At 41.4% G+C, this 13,435-nt stretch overlaps 1 protein-coding gene across 5 annotated transcripts in view; it reads left to right on the forward strand.

The window, feature by feature from the left end:
• The window catches only part of LOC133560246 (phospholipid-transporting ATPase ABCA1-like), a 277,208-nt gene extending 269,952 nt beyond the window's left edge, over positions 1-7,256 (forward strand). For all 5 annotated transcript variants that reach the window (XM_061912560.1, XM_061912562.1, XM_061912559.1 and 2 more), the window contains 2 exons: positions 812-1,055; positions 6,838-7,256. In XM_061912560.1, the coding sequence (XP_061768544.1) occupies positions 812-1,055; positions 6,838-6,921 (328 nt within the window). In that variant the 3' untranslated portion in view covers positions 6,922-7,256. The remainder of the gene's footprint in view (positions 1-811; positions 1,056-6,837) is intronic.
• Positions 7,257-13,435: the final 6,179 nt, after the last annotated feature.

The raw sequence follows: 13,435 nt of genomic DNA on the forward strand, positions 1-13,435 counted from the left end.
TTTTGTCCGCATTACCAGGTCTCGATTCACATAAAATCAAACGGAATCATATTTTGAACCATTCTTTGCACATGACCTGATATTCAGCTGCACTGGCTCAAACAGACACATTTGTAGTGGGCTGCCACCAGGTAATGTTACAGTTTTAAAATGCCAACAAAGCAAGCATTACAAAATGTGCTAGCTCAATGCTAACTTACATTGGTTTTGCCAATTACGTGCTGTTGATTAGCATTATCAATTTTACATGAAGAGTTCAGCACCTTTACATTTGTTAATGATAATAAGATAAATGTGTGTAATAAGTACATTACTTACATTATAAACACTTTGTAAGGTTCGACAAAAGATAAGACTGGCACATATAACCTAATAGCAAATACACAAAATAAATAAAAAATAAATGCAAAATGGCAAATGAGACTCAGGAATGTAAGAAACCACATGGTTATCATTATCATTTCAGTAGTAAATTAAATACAATTTTTAAAAAGATTGTATTATATTAGGGAAATCATCATTTATTACCACATAAATACAGACAAAAGTACTGAAAACTGATACAGTTAAGTACCGGTACCGTATCAGTTTAAAAGTCAAAGGTACCCATCTGAAATTGCTTTTTGGTTGACTTAATGAACATCTGTCATTCTTTATCAAACGCAAAATATTGTCACATAATAATTTCTGCTAAAAGGCAAATTCTAAACATGACGCTATATTTGTAGTTGTTTATTCATGACAAAGTATTGCAGGGCTTGTAGCACAATGTGGGCATTGCTAAGTTGTGCTGTGATGTACTTAACTGCAGGTTTGGTGAAGGCTACACTGTGATAGTACGGGTCTCCGGCTCCCCTCCACTGTTGAAACCCGTGGAGGACTTTGTGAGAAAGACCTTCCCTGAAAGCGTCCTGAAGGAGAAGCATCACAATACGCTGCAGTACCAGCTTGCTTACAGCCAGGGGGCACTGGCCCACATCTTCAAGCACCTCAGCAGCCAGCGGGAGAGTCTATGCATAGAGGACTACTCTGTCTCCCAAACCACTCTGGACCAGGTAACATGTATCTTTGGGAATATGGAGGGGGATTTGCAGTAAGGCACCTGTTCAACACAAAAACCACACCACAAATGCAATGCATTCTGGGACTTAGGTGTAGTTTGTATTTCAAAATATTGAAAATAGAAATGGTCCGTTTCAGGGTCGCTCTGTCGCAACCCTGTGCTAACCTTTCAAAAGGCTGTACAAGAGTAAAAATAAGCAAACCACAATTAGTAGTACCATCCACGGTAACTTCAATGAGTAAAGGTTTTTTCAAAAAACATGCTTTATTTTGTCGCAAATTACGCTATGCACTGCAAAAACCCTGGTTTTAAAAAGTTATTTTTCCGAAAACTCGAATATCTTTAGCGCATAAACTTAAACTGTGCCCCCAAAATGCAAACCTTTTGACCATCTTTGGCCAGAAATTAACCAAATGTCGTGATACTTCATGACTGTTTTGCATTTGTATATTATTTCCCAGTGTTTTGTTTTACTTTCACTATCAGCGCTTCATCCTCTCCGTTTTTCCACTTTCTGTCCCTTTTCCTCTTCCTCAACACAGCCAGTGTGGAGCGCTGATTGACACACAAGTCTCTGTTTGGTGAATCAGACACTCACCTGTTGACAATCACCCTCTGGGGTCTTTGCATGCCAGATGGTGCTGGCGCGTGACTCAGTGTGCACCTCATTTAGTCATTTCATGTGTAACTTTGCTTATCCTTCTAACAATTGTCCTTTTGACTCTTACCACGTTGCTATTTCTTTAGTTATTATTTATTTCCTGGTACCTAATGAAGGGACCTTCTACTAACACACCACCTGCCTTCTGTGCATCCTGGAATCACGGCAACAATGCCAAGCCGTAACTGTAACGCTATACTTGATTAAAAAAAAAAACAAAAAAAAACATCAAAACACTAACTGTATACAGCCTACAAAATTACTATTTTAATAGCATAAAAAAGAATAAAAAAACAGTCGTACTAAAATACTTTACTTAGTTAATTATACAAATCCCTTTTCCATATGAGTTGGGAAATTGTGTTAGATGTAAATATAAACGGAATACAATGATTTGCAAATCCTTTTCAACCCATATTCAATTGAATGCACTACAAAGACAAGATATTTGATGTTCAAATTCATAAACTTTTTTTTTTTTTGCAAATAATAATTAACTTAGAATTTCATGGATGCAACACGTGCCAAAGTAGTTGGGAAAGGGCATGTTCACCACCGTGTTACATCACCTTTTCTTTTAACAACAATCAATAAACGTTTGGGAACTGAGGAAACTAATTGTTGAAGCTTTGAAAGTGGAATTCTTTACCATTCTTGCTTGATGTACAGCTTAAGTCGTTCAACAGTCTGGGGTCTTCTTGTCGTATTTTACGCTTCATAATGCGCCACACATTTTCGATGCGAGAAATGTCTGGACTGCAGGCGGGCCAGGAAAGTACCCGCACTCTTTTACTACGAAGCCACGCTGTTGTAACATGTGGCTTGGCATTGTTTTGCTGAAATAAGCAAGGGCATCCATGATAACGTTGCTTGAATGACAACATATGTTGCTCCAAAACCTGTATGGACCTTTCAGCATTAATGGTGCCTTCACAGATGTGTAAGTTACCCATACCTTGGTCACTAATACACTCCCATACCATCACAGATGCTGGCTTTTGAACTTTGCGTCTATAACAATCCGGATGGTTATTTTCCTCTTTGTTCTGGAGGACACCACGTCAACAGTTTCCAAATATAATTTGAAATGTGGACTTGTCAGACCACAGAACACCTTTCCACTTTGCATTAGTCCATCTTAGATGAGCTTGGGCCCGGCGAAGCCGGCGGCGTTCCTCGGTGTTGTTGATAAATGGCTTTCGCTTTGCATAGTAGAGTTTTAACTTACACTTGGAGATGTAGCGACCAACTGTAGTTACTGACAGTGGTTTTATGAAGTGTTCCTGAGCCCATGTGGTGATATCCTTTACACACTGATGTCGGTTTTAGATGCAGTACCGCCTGAGGGATCAAAGGTCCGTAATATCATCGCTTACGTGCAGTGATTTCTCCAGATTTTCTGAACCTTTTGATGATTTTAGGGACCGTAGATGGTAAAATCCCTAAATTCCTTGCAATAGCTCGTTGAGAAATGTTGTTCTAAAACTGTTTGACAATTTGCTTACAAATTGGTGACCCTCGCCCCATCCTTGTTTGTGAATTACTTTGCATTTCATATAAGCTGCTTTTATACCCAATTATGGCACCCACCTGTTCCCAATTAGCCTGTGGGATGTTCCAAATAAGTGTTTGATGAGCATTCCTCAACTTTATCAGTCTTTATTGCCACCTTTCCCAACTTCTTTGTCATGTGTTGCTGGCATCAAATTCTAAAGTTAATGATTTTTTTGCACAAAAAAAAATGTTTATCAGTTTTATCATTAAATATGTTGTCTTTGTAGCATAGTCAACATAATAAGGGTTGAAAATGATTTTCAAATCATTGTATTCTGTTTATATTTACATCTAACACAATTTCCCAACTCATATGGAAACGGGGTTGTATGTTGCCCCAAAAAATTGCCTAAAAAACAGAAATGTCAGAGTTTGCTATATTTTGCCTGGAAAAAATTGGATGCGCTGCTCAAGAAACAAGGTTTGGCCACCAAAATACTACATTTATTTCAAGAAAATACTTATTTTTTTCAAACAATGTGTGGTTTGCAATGTAATATTAGACATGTTTGTAATATTTGGCCACATAATACTATCCAATACTCCTAAAAGACTAGAATTTTCCATTAAAATGTGTAGTCATTACATTTACAGCAAAAGTACCACACTGGACTCAAAAACAGTTGTTTTTTTTTAAATGCCGCCTTGTTTCTCTACCAAGTGTTAACTTTGTTCCCATGCTCCGCCCACATGTCGCAACAAAACCTTAAATCTTTGGCTATTATGATCCGGCCATCTGTCCAGTTTTCTAGTGTCGAGTACGATAGTGATAGGACAAATTGTGTATGGCGAGTTAGTTTCTGTACAAGCTACATGTCCAACCCTGGAATTAAAGGCATGGCGACGACAGGATGTGTTCTTTTCTTCATCCCATCGAGAAAAATATGTCTGCTGTGTTTTGTCATATTATAAACCTACAAGTAATGGAGCGTGATCTTTTTTATCCTACACTGCGTTATACTCTGGGGCTTATTATATTGTAGATCCCCGTCTATGTTGTGGACTTACTTCACCTTGTTTTTTTACCAACGACCCAGCACAATCAGACACTCATTGGTGAGTGTGTCTGTTCTCACAAGCCTGCTATTAGCTCAGCCCAGGACAAGTAGGTGGGAGAAAAGAATGACCTCTGAGGGGGCCGGAAAAAGGTCTTCAGTCCACTCCACGTGCTCTTGAAAAAATGTGTTTTCTATTGTACCAATTGTTTGGTTACCCATCCATTTATATCTATATATACATACGTGTGTGTGTGTGTGTGTGTGCGTTTTGTATGCATATATGTATGTACAGTGGGGCAAAAAAGTATTTAGTCAGCCACCGATTGTGCAAGTTCTCCCACTTAAAATGATGACAGAGGTCTGTAATTTTCATCATAGGTACACTTCAACTGTGAGAGACAGAATGTGAAAAAAAAATCCAGGAATTCACATTGTAGGAATTTTAAATAATTTATTTGTAAATTATGGTGGAAAATAAGTATTTGGTCAACCATTCAAAGTTCTATTTTGGTTTCATCTGACCACATGACATTCTCCTAATCCTCTGCTGTATCATCCATGTATCCATTTTGGTATAAACTCAACTCGTCGTGTTTAGAGGAAGAAGAATACTGAGTTGCATCCCAAGAACACCAGACCTACTGTGAAGCATGGGGGTGGAAACATCATGCTTTGGGGCTGTTTTTCTGCTAAGGGGACAGGACGATTGATCCGTGTTAAGGAAAGAATGAATGGGGCCATGTATCGTGAGATTTTGAGCCAAAACCTACCTCCTTCCATCAGTGAGAGCTTTGAATGGTTGACCGAATACTCATTTTCCACCATAATTTACAAAAAATTATTTAAAATTCCTACAAAGTGAATTGCTGGATTTTTTTTTCACATCCTGTCTCTCACAGTTGAAGTGTACCTATGATGAAAATTACAGACCTCTGCAATATATATATTACAGACCTCTGTAATATATATATATATATATATATATATATATATATATATATATATATATATACATATGTGTATATATATATATATATATATACATATGTATGTATATATATATACACATATGTATGTATATATATATATATATATATATATATATATATATATACATATGTATGTATATATATATATGTGTATTTATGTGTATTTATGTATATATATATATATACATATATATATATACATATGTATGTATATATATATATGTATATATATGTGTATTTATGTATATATATATATACATATGTATATATATGTGTATTTATGTATATATATATATATATATATATATATATATATATATATGTATATATGTGTATTTATGTATATATATATATATATATATGTATGTATGCATGTATATATATATGTATATATATATATATATATATATGTATGTATGCATGTATATATGTATGTATGTATGTAAATATGTGTGTGTGTATATATGTGTGTGTGTGTATATATATATATATGTGTGTGTGTGTGTGTGTGTGTGTGTGTGTGTGTGTGCGCGTGCGTGCGTGCGTGCGCGCGCGCGTGCGTGCGTGTGTGTCTGTGTATTGTACATAAGTTGGCGTAAAACCTGCAGATGGCAGTATCTAAATCAATGTCGAGGCAGGAGGTCATGTGACGAGGTCGCACAGAAACTGTCGGGAGGCCGAGACGCTCGCCACTCAGTCAGTGATTTATCAAGAGGAGGCCTCGACCTCGAGTAGAGCTCTGGGCTTACGCTGCAATTAATATCGATCCGATCCATGGGCCAGGTAGGTTGGCGTTAATATGAGGACAGAAAAGTCACCATTTTGAGAGCAGAACCTGGAGTGGCTTTAGAAGCAAAATGATACAAGCAACGTTTATTCAAATATATGGCCGCCCGATTGTAGCTGAGATAGGCGCCAGCGCCCCCCGCAATGCCGAAAGGGAATAAGCGGTAGAAAATGGATGGATGGATGGATTTAAAAAACATTTTAAAAAAGACGATATGAAAAAGATGTAAAACATTTTGAAAAATACAAGCAATTAACAGTATGTAGGGCTGTTAAGGGAAGACTGAGTGACTTTATATAAATAAATAAAAGGTATTCAATTAATCTAAATGCAATATTTAAAATTGTATATCAAAATGTCATTAAAAAATAAGACAGTATTTTCTACTCTATTGAATTAGTATCAACATAATTTTGAATAAGAAATGAAAAATCTTATAACAAATGCTGTTATCTACACAATTGAAATGCCTCCAATTTATTGCCAAAATATGTGCAGTAAATGTAAGAAATATGTTTTTAATTTTTGTAATATTTTGGATTTGTTCAGCTACTTTTCTAATATTTTTTAAAGTTAGCTACACTTTTTCTGTTTAGTTTTTTTAATCTTATGCTGAATTTGTGGATGTACTGTGCAATATTTGTTTTATTTCATTTTTTCATGTTTTTTTCTATTGTATTTATTTTAATACGATTTTGTACACTCCCTCCACTATTTCTCTTTTTTGTATCTATTATTTATTTAATTATTCTGACTTTTTAATCCGTAATTCTCTTTTTTTTCAGGTTTTTGTTAACTTTGCCAGCCGCCAGCATGGTGAGGACTCTCAGGCCTACGACAACACAGTAGACACTTCTGATGAAGTGTAAAATGAACTAATAAATAACCTAAATAGTGCACTGAGCGGTATATTCACAATATTTGTTATTTGAAAAAAATGTGTTCTTCTGCCTCGGGTTTAAACTTGAAATAATATTTTAGAATGTTGTTATTTTCATTATATTGTAGATTGTGCATATTATGTCAAAGAGTGACTATTTTGCAGGAGAAACTTAAACATAAAAAATGTTTTTCATAATTTTTTGGTAGAATAAAAAAAGAAACTATTGTTTTATGAAAAGTGTAATTGATGGATTGTGTATGTATTGTTTATTGTCAACACATTTATATCATTATGTATATTAAGTTATTGAACATTGTTAAATTAAACAACTTATGAAATAGATGAAAGGTGTCAATGCTGTTTTTCCTAAAAAATTACATTTTCCTTATATGTAATCAGGCTGAAGTAACAAATTGAATAAAAAATATATGTAGAATTTTGTAGAGCATTGATTTTTTTCAGCTATTTTTAGCTTGTTTTAGTATAGAATATATTTTTAGGAAGTGTTTGATTATCAAACAAATGCAAACATGAATCATAATAATAATTTTGTGCTTTTATTATTGTTTTATAATTTTTTTTAGCTATTATAGCTATGATGCATACAGATTGTAAATCAAATGAAAATTAATTTATGTAATTCAACCAAAATGATCACATGGCCAGAAAGTGGTTGCCAATAAAGATGTAACTAGCTACACCTGCGGCTGTGTTGCATCCTGCTGAGTGCCCGCCAACAGCGGTGATGCTCAGCGCTGCTGCAGCAACCATCAATTTTCGAGTTTAATATTTCATGACGTGGTGTCTACCTCAGTCCACTGGAACTTCCCCTGCTCTCACTTGTTTTCTGTCACAGATTTTGGAAACCAGGGATTTTGAGTCCGAATGAGCCGTATTCCTGGCTTTCATTGCCGATTGGAGCTGTGTTAGCAGGTTGGTCGGTGCCAGTTGTGGTGCCAATCCCCCAACTCCACTCAGAGGTTAGAGAGGCTGTCAAGCGGAAGAAGGCACCTTACTGAGCGTGCATGGATCGCGTGTAGGACTCAGCTGACACGCGTTGAAGCAAAACTATGGTGGGAGTTTGGGGAAGCCATGGAGCATGAGTTTTGGTTGGCTTCCAAGAGGTTTTGACAAAATCTCTGACAACTTAGAAAAGGGAAGCAGTGCCCTGTCTAGATATTTCTACAAAAGTGGCGCAGGCCTCTTGACTTCAATTTAGGATACAACTGAGAAGTGGAAAGAATACTTTGAAGCCTTTCTCAACCCCAATGGAACAACTCCTGTAGAAAAAGCAGAGTATGGGGAGGTGAATTCGTACTAGAGATGCGCGGATAGGCAATTATATCATCCGCAACCGCATCACTAAAGTCGTCATCCACCCGCAATCCACCCAAACCATCATTTTATCAGAACCGCAACCGCCCGCCACCCGCCCGTTGTTACGTATCCGGAATCGGCAAACTTTACCACTAAAAGAGCTAGTTTGACCCGTGTCACAAGGTAAAGAAGGCATTGGGAGCCGCTAACGTTCTCACGATTATCCGATGGTGATCAATTACATAACGGGAATAAGGGCGTGCTGTGAAGCCATTGCCTTTGACACCTTCAACAACATGTACGAACCATTTGCCAGTCCAGCAACATGCTGTATGCGGCTTACGCAAACACACGTACAAGATTGAAAGGCATACTGGGTGATACAGAGTACACTAATGGTTTTGATATAAACAATTTGAACACTCTTACTAATATGCGCCACACTGTGAAGCCACACCAAACAAGAATGACAAACACATTTCGGGAGAACATCCTCACAGTAACACAACATAAACGCAACACAATAAATACCCAGAATCCTTTGCATCCATGATGATCCTGAATATACTTTAAACCCCCGCGCCCCCAACCCCGCCCACCTTACCGACGCACAGGAATGGGGGGCGGGGGGTGGGGGGATTGCTGCTAGTGGGGTGTATAAAATAGTCAGGAATGTCATGGATGCAAAGAATTATGGGTATTTGTTGCGTTTATGTTGTGTTACTGTGAGGATGTTCTCCCGAAATGTGTTTGTCATTCTTGTTTGGTGTGGCTTCACAGTGTGGCGCATATTAGTAAGAGTGTTCGAATTGTTTATATCACAACCATTAGTGTACTCTGAGTCACCCAGTATGCCTTTCAGTCATGTGCGTGTGTCAGTGGAAGCCACACACAAAATATTGGTGGACTTGAAAGTAAATTGTTCATGTTGAAGAAGGCGTCAAAGGCAAAGGCTTCATAGCACGCCCTAATACGTATTAACTGGGCGGCTGCCGGCAGACATACTTTAGAATGTTTTCGTCAACTAATGTCTTCTTCGCTTTGCGATATGGGTCCAAAGTGGCTCTTTGAACGGTAAAAGTTACCAATCTCTGAACCATGTATATCATACATTTCCAAATGGTTCTACTGCCACCCGCCCGAATTTATTTAAAATCAATTTTTTCGTCATGTCATCCGCGCATCTCTAATGCGTACATTTCCATCTCCTTTGCTAAGGTTGTCTCTTCAGTGGCAAGGTTCTGGGTTGGATGTATTTCAACCTGAATTTCTTTTGGCCCTGAATGTGTGATCGTCATGGCTGACACATCTTCGGCATTGCATGGAAGTCAGGAATAATATATACTCGTACAGCACCCATGCCTTGGTCCAGTGCTGCTGAGTCCTGCACACCTGTTTGGTGTCTTAGTGCTCACACTCGTCTCATAGATAAGCCGATTAAAGGACGCTGGATGCCTGCGTCCCACACCAACAAACAATCTTTCCATCTTAGCGGGTATTCAACCACCAGAGCTTTGTCACAAGAGAGCCACACTGGCTTTTGCAGGCCAAGCGCTGGAGCCTGGGCACCTTCGAGGCATGTGGGCTTGGATTTGTCAAAGATGCGGACGCCTCGCTCGATCTCCTGGACGATCGTCGCCTTGGACTCGCGGAAGACCTCCTCCAGCTCCGGGGACCACTCGAAGCGCACGCCATGCTGCAGGAGCTTCCGGAACGGTTGCATGCGCTCGGCCATACTGAAGGCATAAGCCACCTGGTTGACAAGGCCGAACCATGACCTGACGTCGGTGATGTTTCGTGGCCGGGGAAAGTCTCTGATTGCGTCCAGGTAACGACTGCATGGCCGTACGTCGGTCATGGTGATGGTGAAGCCGGCAAAGTCCACTGTGGGAGAGGCGAAGACGAACTTCTCAGGGTTGAGGATGATGCCATTCCTGCCGCAGACGTCGAGCCATCGCACGGCCTGGAAGTAGGCTTTTTCAATGTCGTCAGCCCACAGTAACGTGTCGTCCACACACTTGGTCTTGTTACCAATGTCCGTGACTACCTCGTCATATCGCCGTGAGTAGCCGTCTCCTGACGCTATGTATCCCTGCGGGGCTGAGAGGTATCGGTACCTCCCCCATGGGGTGATGAACGTTGTCTTGTGGCGATCATCCTCGTGTAGTGGGACGCTGTGGTAGCCATTCCAGGCGTCGAATACAGTTTTGTACATGCCACTGGGCACCTGCCTCGCCTGGTGGAAGGGGGACTGTGTGTGGTGGGTTTCACGAACAGCATGTTTGTTCAGGGCTTGGAAGTCAACTATGCGCCGTGGCTTGTCGTTCTTTTTTGCACATATTACCATGCGGTGACACCATGTTACCAGTGTGCCAACCGGCACCTCCTCCAGTACGCCGAGACGAACGTCTTGGTCGAGGCCAGCCTTCACCTCGCTCTGCCAGTGTATGGCTACTGGGATGGGTGTGTGGTGGGCCACTGGCATTGCCTCGTTATCGAGCATGAGGCAAAGTGGTGGGCCAGACATCCTGGGCAGGGGCTGGTGAGGGCATGAGTTAAACGTACTCTGAGCATACAGCTTCAGGAGGTGCGCCCGTAGCGCCTCCCTGTTGGCCTCTGTAGCTGGCATGGGGAGCGTAGTAGGTGTGACTGGAGGCTCTGCGCGTTGGGGGCAGTTACATGGCTCCGAAGTCGCCAGGTTGACCTCACCCAGAGTTGGGAACTTGTCAGATATCATGCCGAGATCCACGCAGGCTGTGCGAGACAGAAATATGCGGTCTGAGGTGTCGATCACATATGCGATCTGGCACGTTTCCAGCCTCCGGGCGTCGCTGCTGCTGCCGGCGAATCTGATGATGGCGGCCCCAAGGATGCGTATACCTTCATTGTTCGCGGCTCTCATGGTCATTGATACAGGGATGAGGTCGTCTGTGCTCAGACCTAGTTGCTGGGCGACCTTGACGCCGATCAGACAGCTCTGGCACCCTGTGTCAGCCATGGCGGGTAGGGTTACAGCGCGGGTGTGCTTTCGAATGTCAAGTCCCAGCGCTTTGTAATCTTCACGCTCGATGGCTAGGGTGAGGCGGATGTATGGCTGTGGGTTGGATGGGCGTTTCGTCCACTTGTCGCACATATCATCATAAAGGTGGTGGGCTAAGGGCAGTGTGCAGATCTTGTCATTGGCGCTGTCCATTGAAGTGTGCACAGTTCTACGTGCGCTGCTGTCTATTGTTCCTCGTGCGCCCCATCAGCCTCTTCTGGTGGGGGTCTGGATGGGCGGCCGCCCAGACAAACTCTGTCGAGGTGATTTTGCCGATTGCATTTCTTATACGTCTTGCCATTTGCAGGGCATTCAGCGCGCCGGACGCGCCACTGCGGTGTCTTGCCATGACCTGTTTCACCACAATAGACACAGGGCTCCTCAGGTTTCGTTTTAGTTTTTTCTGCCCTTTGGCCCCCTTTGCTGCGGACGTCTTGCTGTTTCCCTTGCCGATATGAACTGCTGATCGAGTCTGTATTTTGGGTGTCAAGCAGGCATGAGGCTGAGCGCTTCGCTGATTCTTTAGCTTCAATGTACTCTACCAGGTCTTTTAATGGCATATTTTGATTTTTCTCGCCCAATGAATCCAGCTGTATCTCTTGGTCTGCTATGCCCCGAGCGATCACATCACGCAGTATTTCCTCTGTGAAATCATTCATTTGGCCACAGTCCTCTTTTGTGCATTTCAGTTCGTATTTGCATGTGCCAGCCTGCCCCTTTAAACGAGCGTGGAATGACCTGATGGGCTCCTCGTGTCCCTGCCGCATGTTGGATAGGGCCACCCTGGCCACCATCATGTTTTCTGCACGGACGGCGAGTGCTTTCATAGCCAAAAAAACATCCTTTTCATCACTATCCACGAGGTTTTTGCCAGCTGCGCGAGTGAGGTCTTTTCTTAGCTCCTCCTCGCAGCACTCGAGTAGCTGCGTGACTACGTCAGAACCGGTTAATTTGGTTCCTCTTTTGTATTCGTCCCAGCGGGTTAAGAAATATGACCACGTCTCGGCCGTTCCCGCCAACGCGATGGAGGGTCGCTTGAGCTTCTCTACCTTAGCATTCATGTGTGGCTCCCTGGGGGCTGCAGTGTGTGTGGTCACATGGATGTTCAGCATCACCGCCACCACTGCCGCCTCTTCGTGCCGAGCCGTGTATTCACAGTTTGCGATAGGGCAACGTACCTCCATTGTTGGTTTTACTGGTTTGCGTTTCACCTTCTTTGTTTTGATGACTCACTCACTCTTCGGTCAATGGCGTGAGTGCATTCGCCGCTCGCTCATGTGTTGTTTGCATTCCGATGTCGGCAACCTCCGTTTGATAAAGTCCACATGTTTTGTTATAAATAAGAACGGTCTTCCATTTGTTCACGTTGCTTTAATAAATTATAGCAGTGAAATACAATAACAAAACATGTTATCAACGTATTCCTAAGTGCCGTCTGGCATAACTCCAACACGTCATCCACTTCCTGTTTGCGTGTGTGTCACAATAATAGTACCGTGGTGCAACATTCTCTAGAATCTGGGTATTATCTTCGACCCAACTCTCTCCTTTGAGTCACACATTAAAAGCGTTACTAAAACAGCCTTCTTTCATCTCCGTAATATCGCTAAAACTCGCTCCATTCTGTCCACTAAAGACGCTGAGATCATTATCCATGCGTTTGTTACGTCTCGCCTCGACTACTGTAACGTATTATTTTCGGGTCTCCCCATGTCTAGCATTAAAAGATTACAGTTGGTAAAAAATGCGGCTGCTAGACTTTTGACAAGAACAAGAAAGTTTGATCACATTACGCCTGTACTGGCTTCCTGTGCACTTAAGGTTTTACTACTTACGTATAAAATACTACACGGTCTAGCTCCATCCTATCTTGCCGATTGTATTGTACCATATGTCCCGGCAAGAAATCTGCGTTCAAAGGACTCCGGCTTATTAGTGATTCCCAAAGCCCAAAAAAAGTCTGCGGGCTATAGAGCGTTTTCATTTCGGGCTCCAGTACTCTGGAATGCCCTCCCGGTAACAGTTCGAGATGCCACCTCAGTAGAAGCATTTAAGTCTCACCTTAAAACTCATTTGTATACTCTAGCCTTTAAATAGACTCCCTTTTTAGACCAGTTGATCTGCCGTTTCTTTTCTTTTTCTC

This window comes from Nerophis ophidion, linkage group LG10 (genome assembly GCF_033978795.1).
Source record: "Nerophis ophidion isolate RoL-2023_Sa linkage group LG10, RoL_Noph_v1.0, whole genome shotgun sequence".
NCBI lineage: Eukaryota > Metazoa > Chordata > Actinopteri > Syngnathiformes > Syngnathidae > Nerophis > Nerophis ophidion.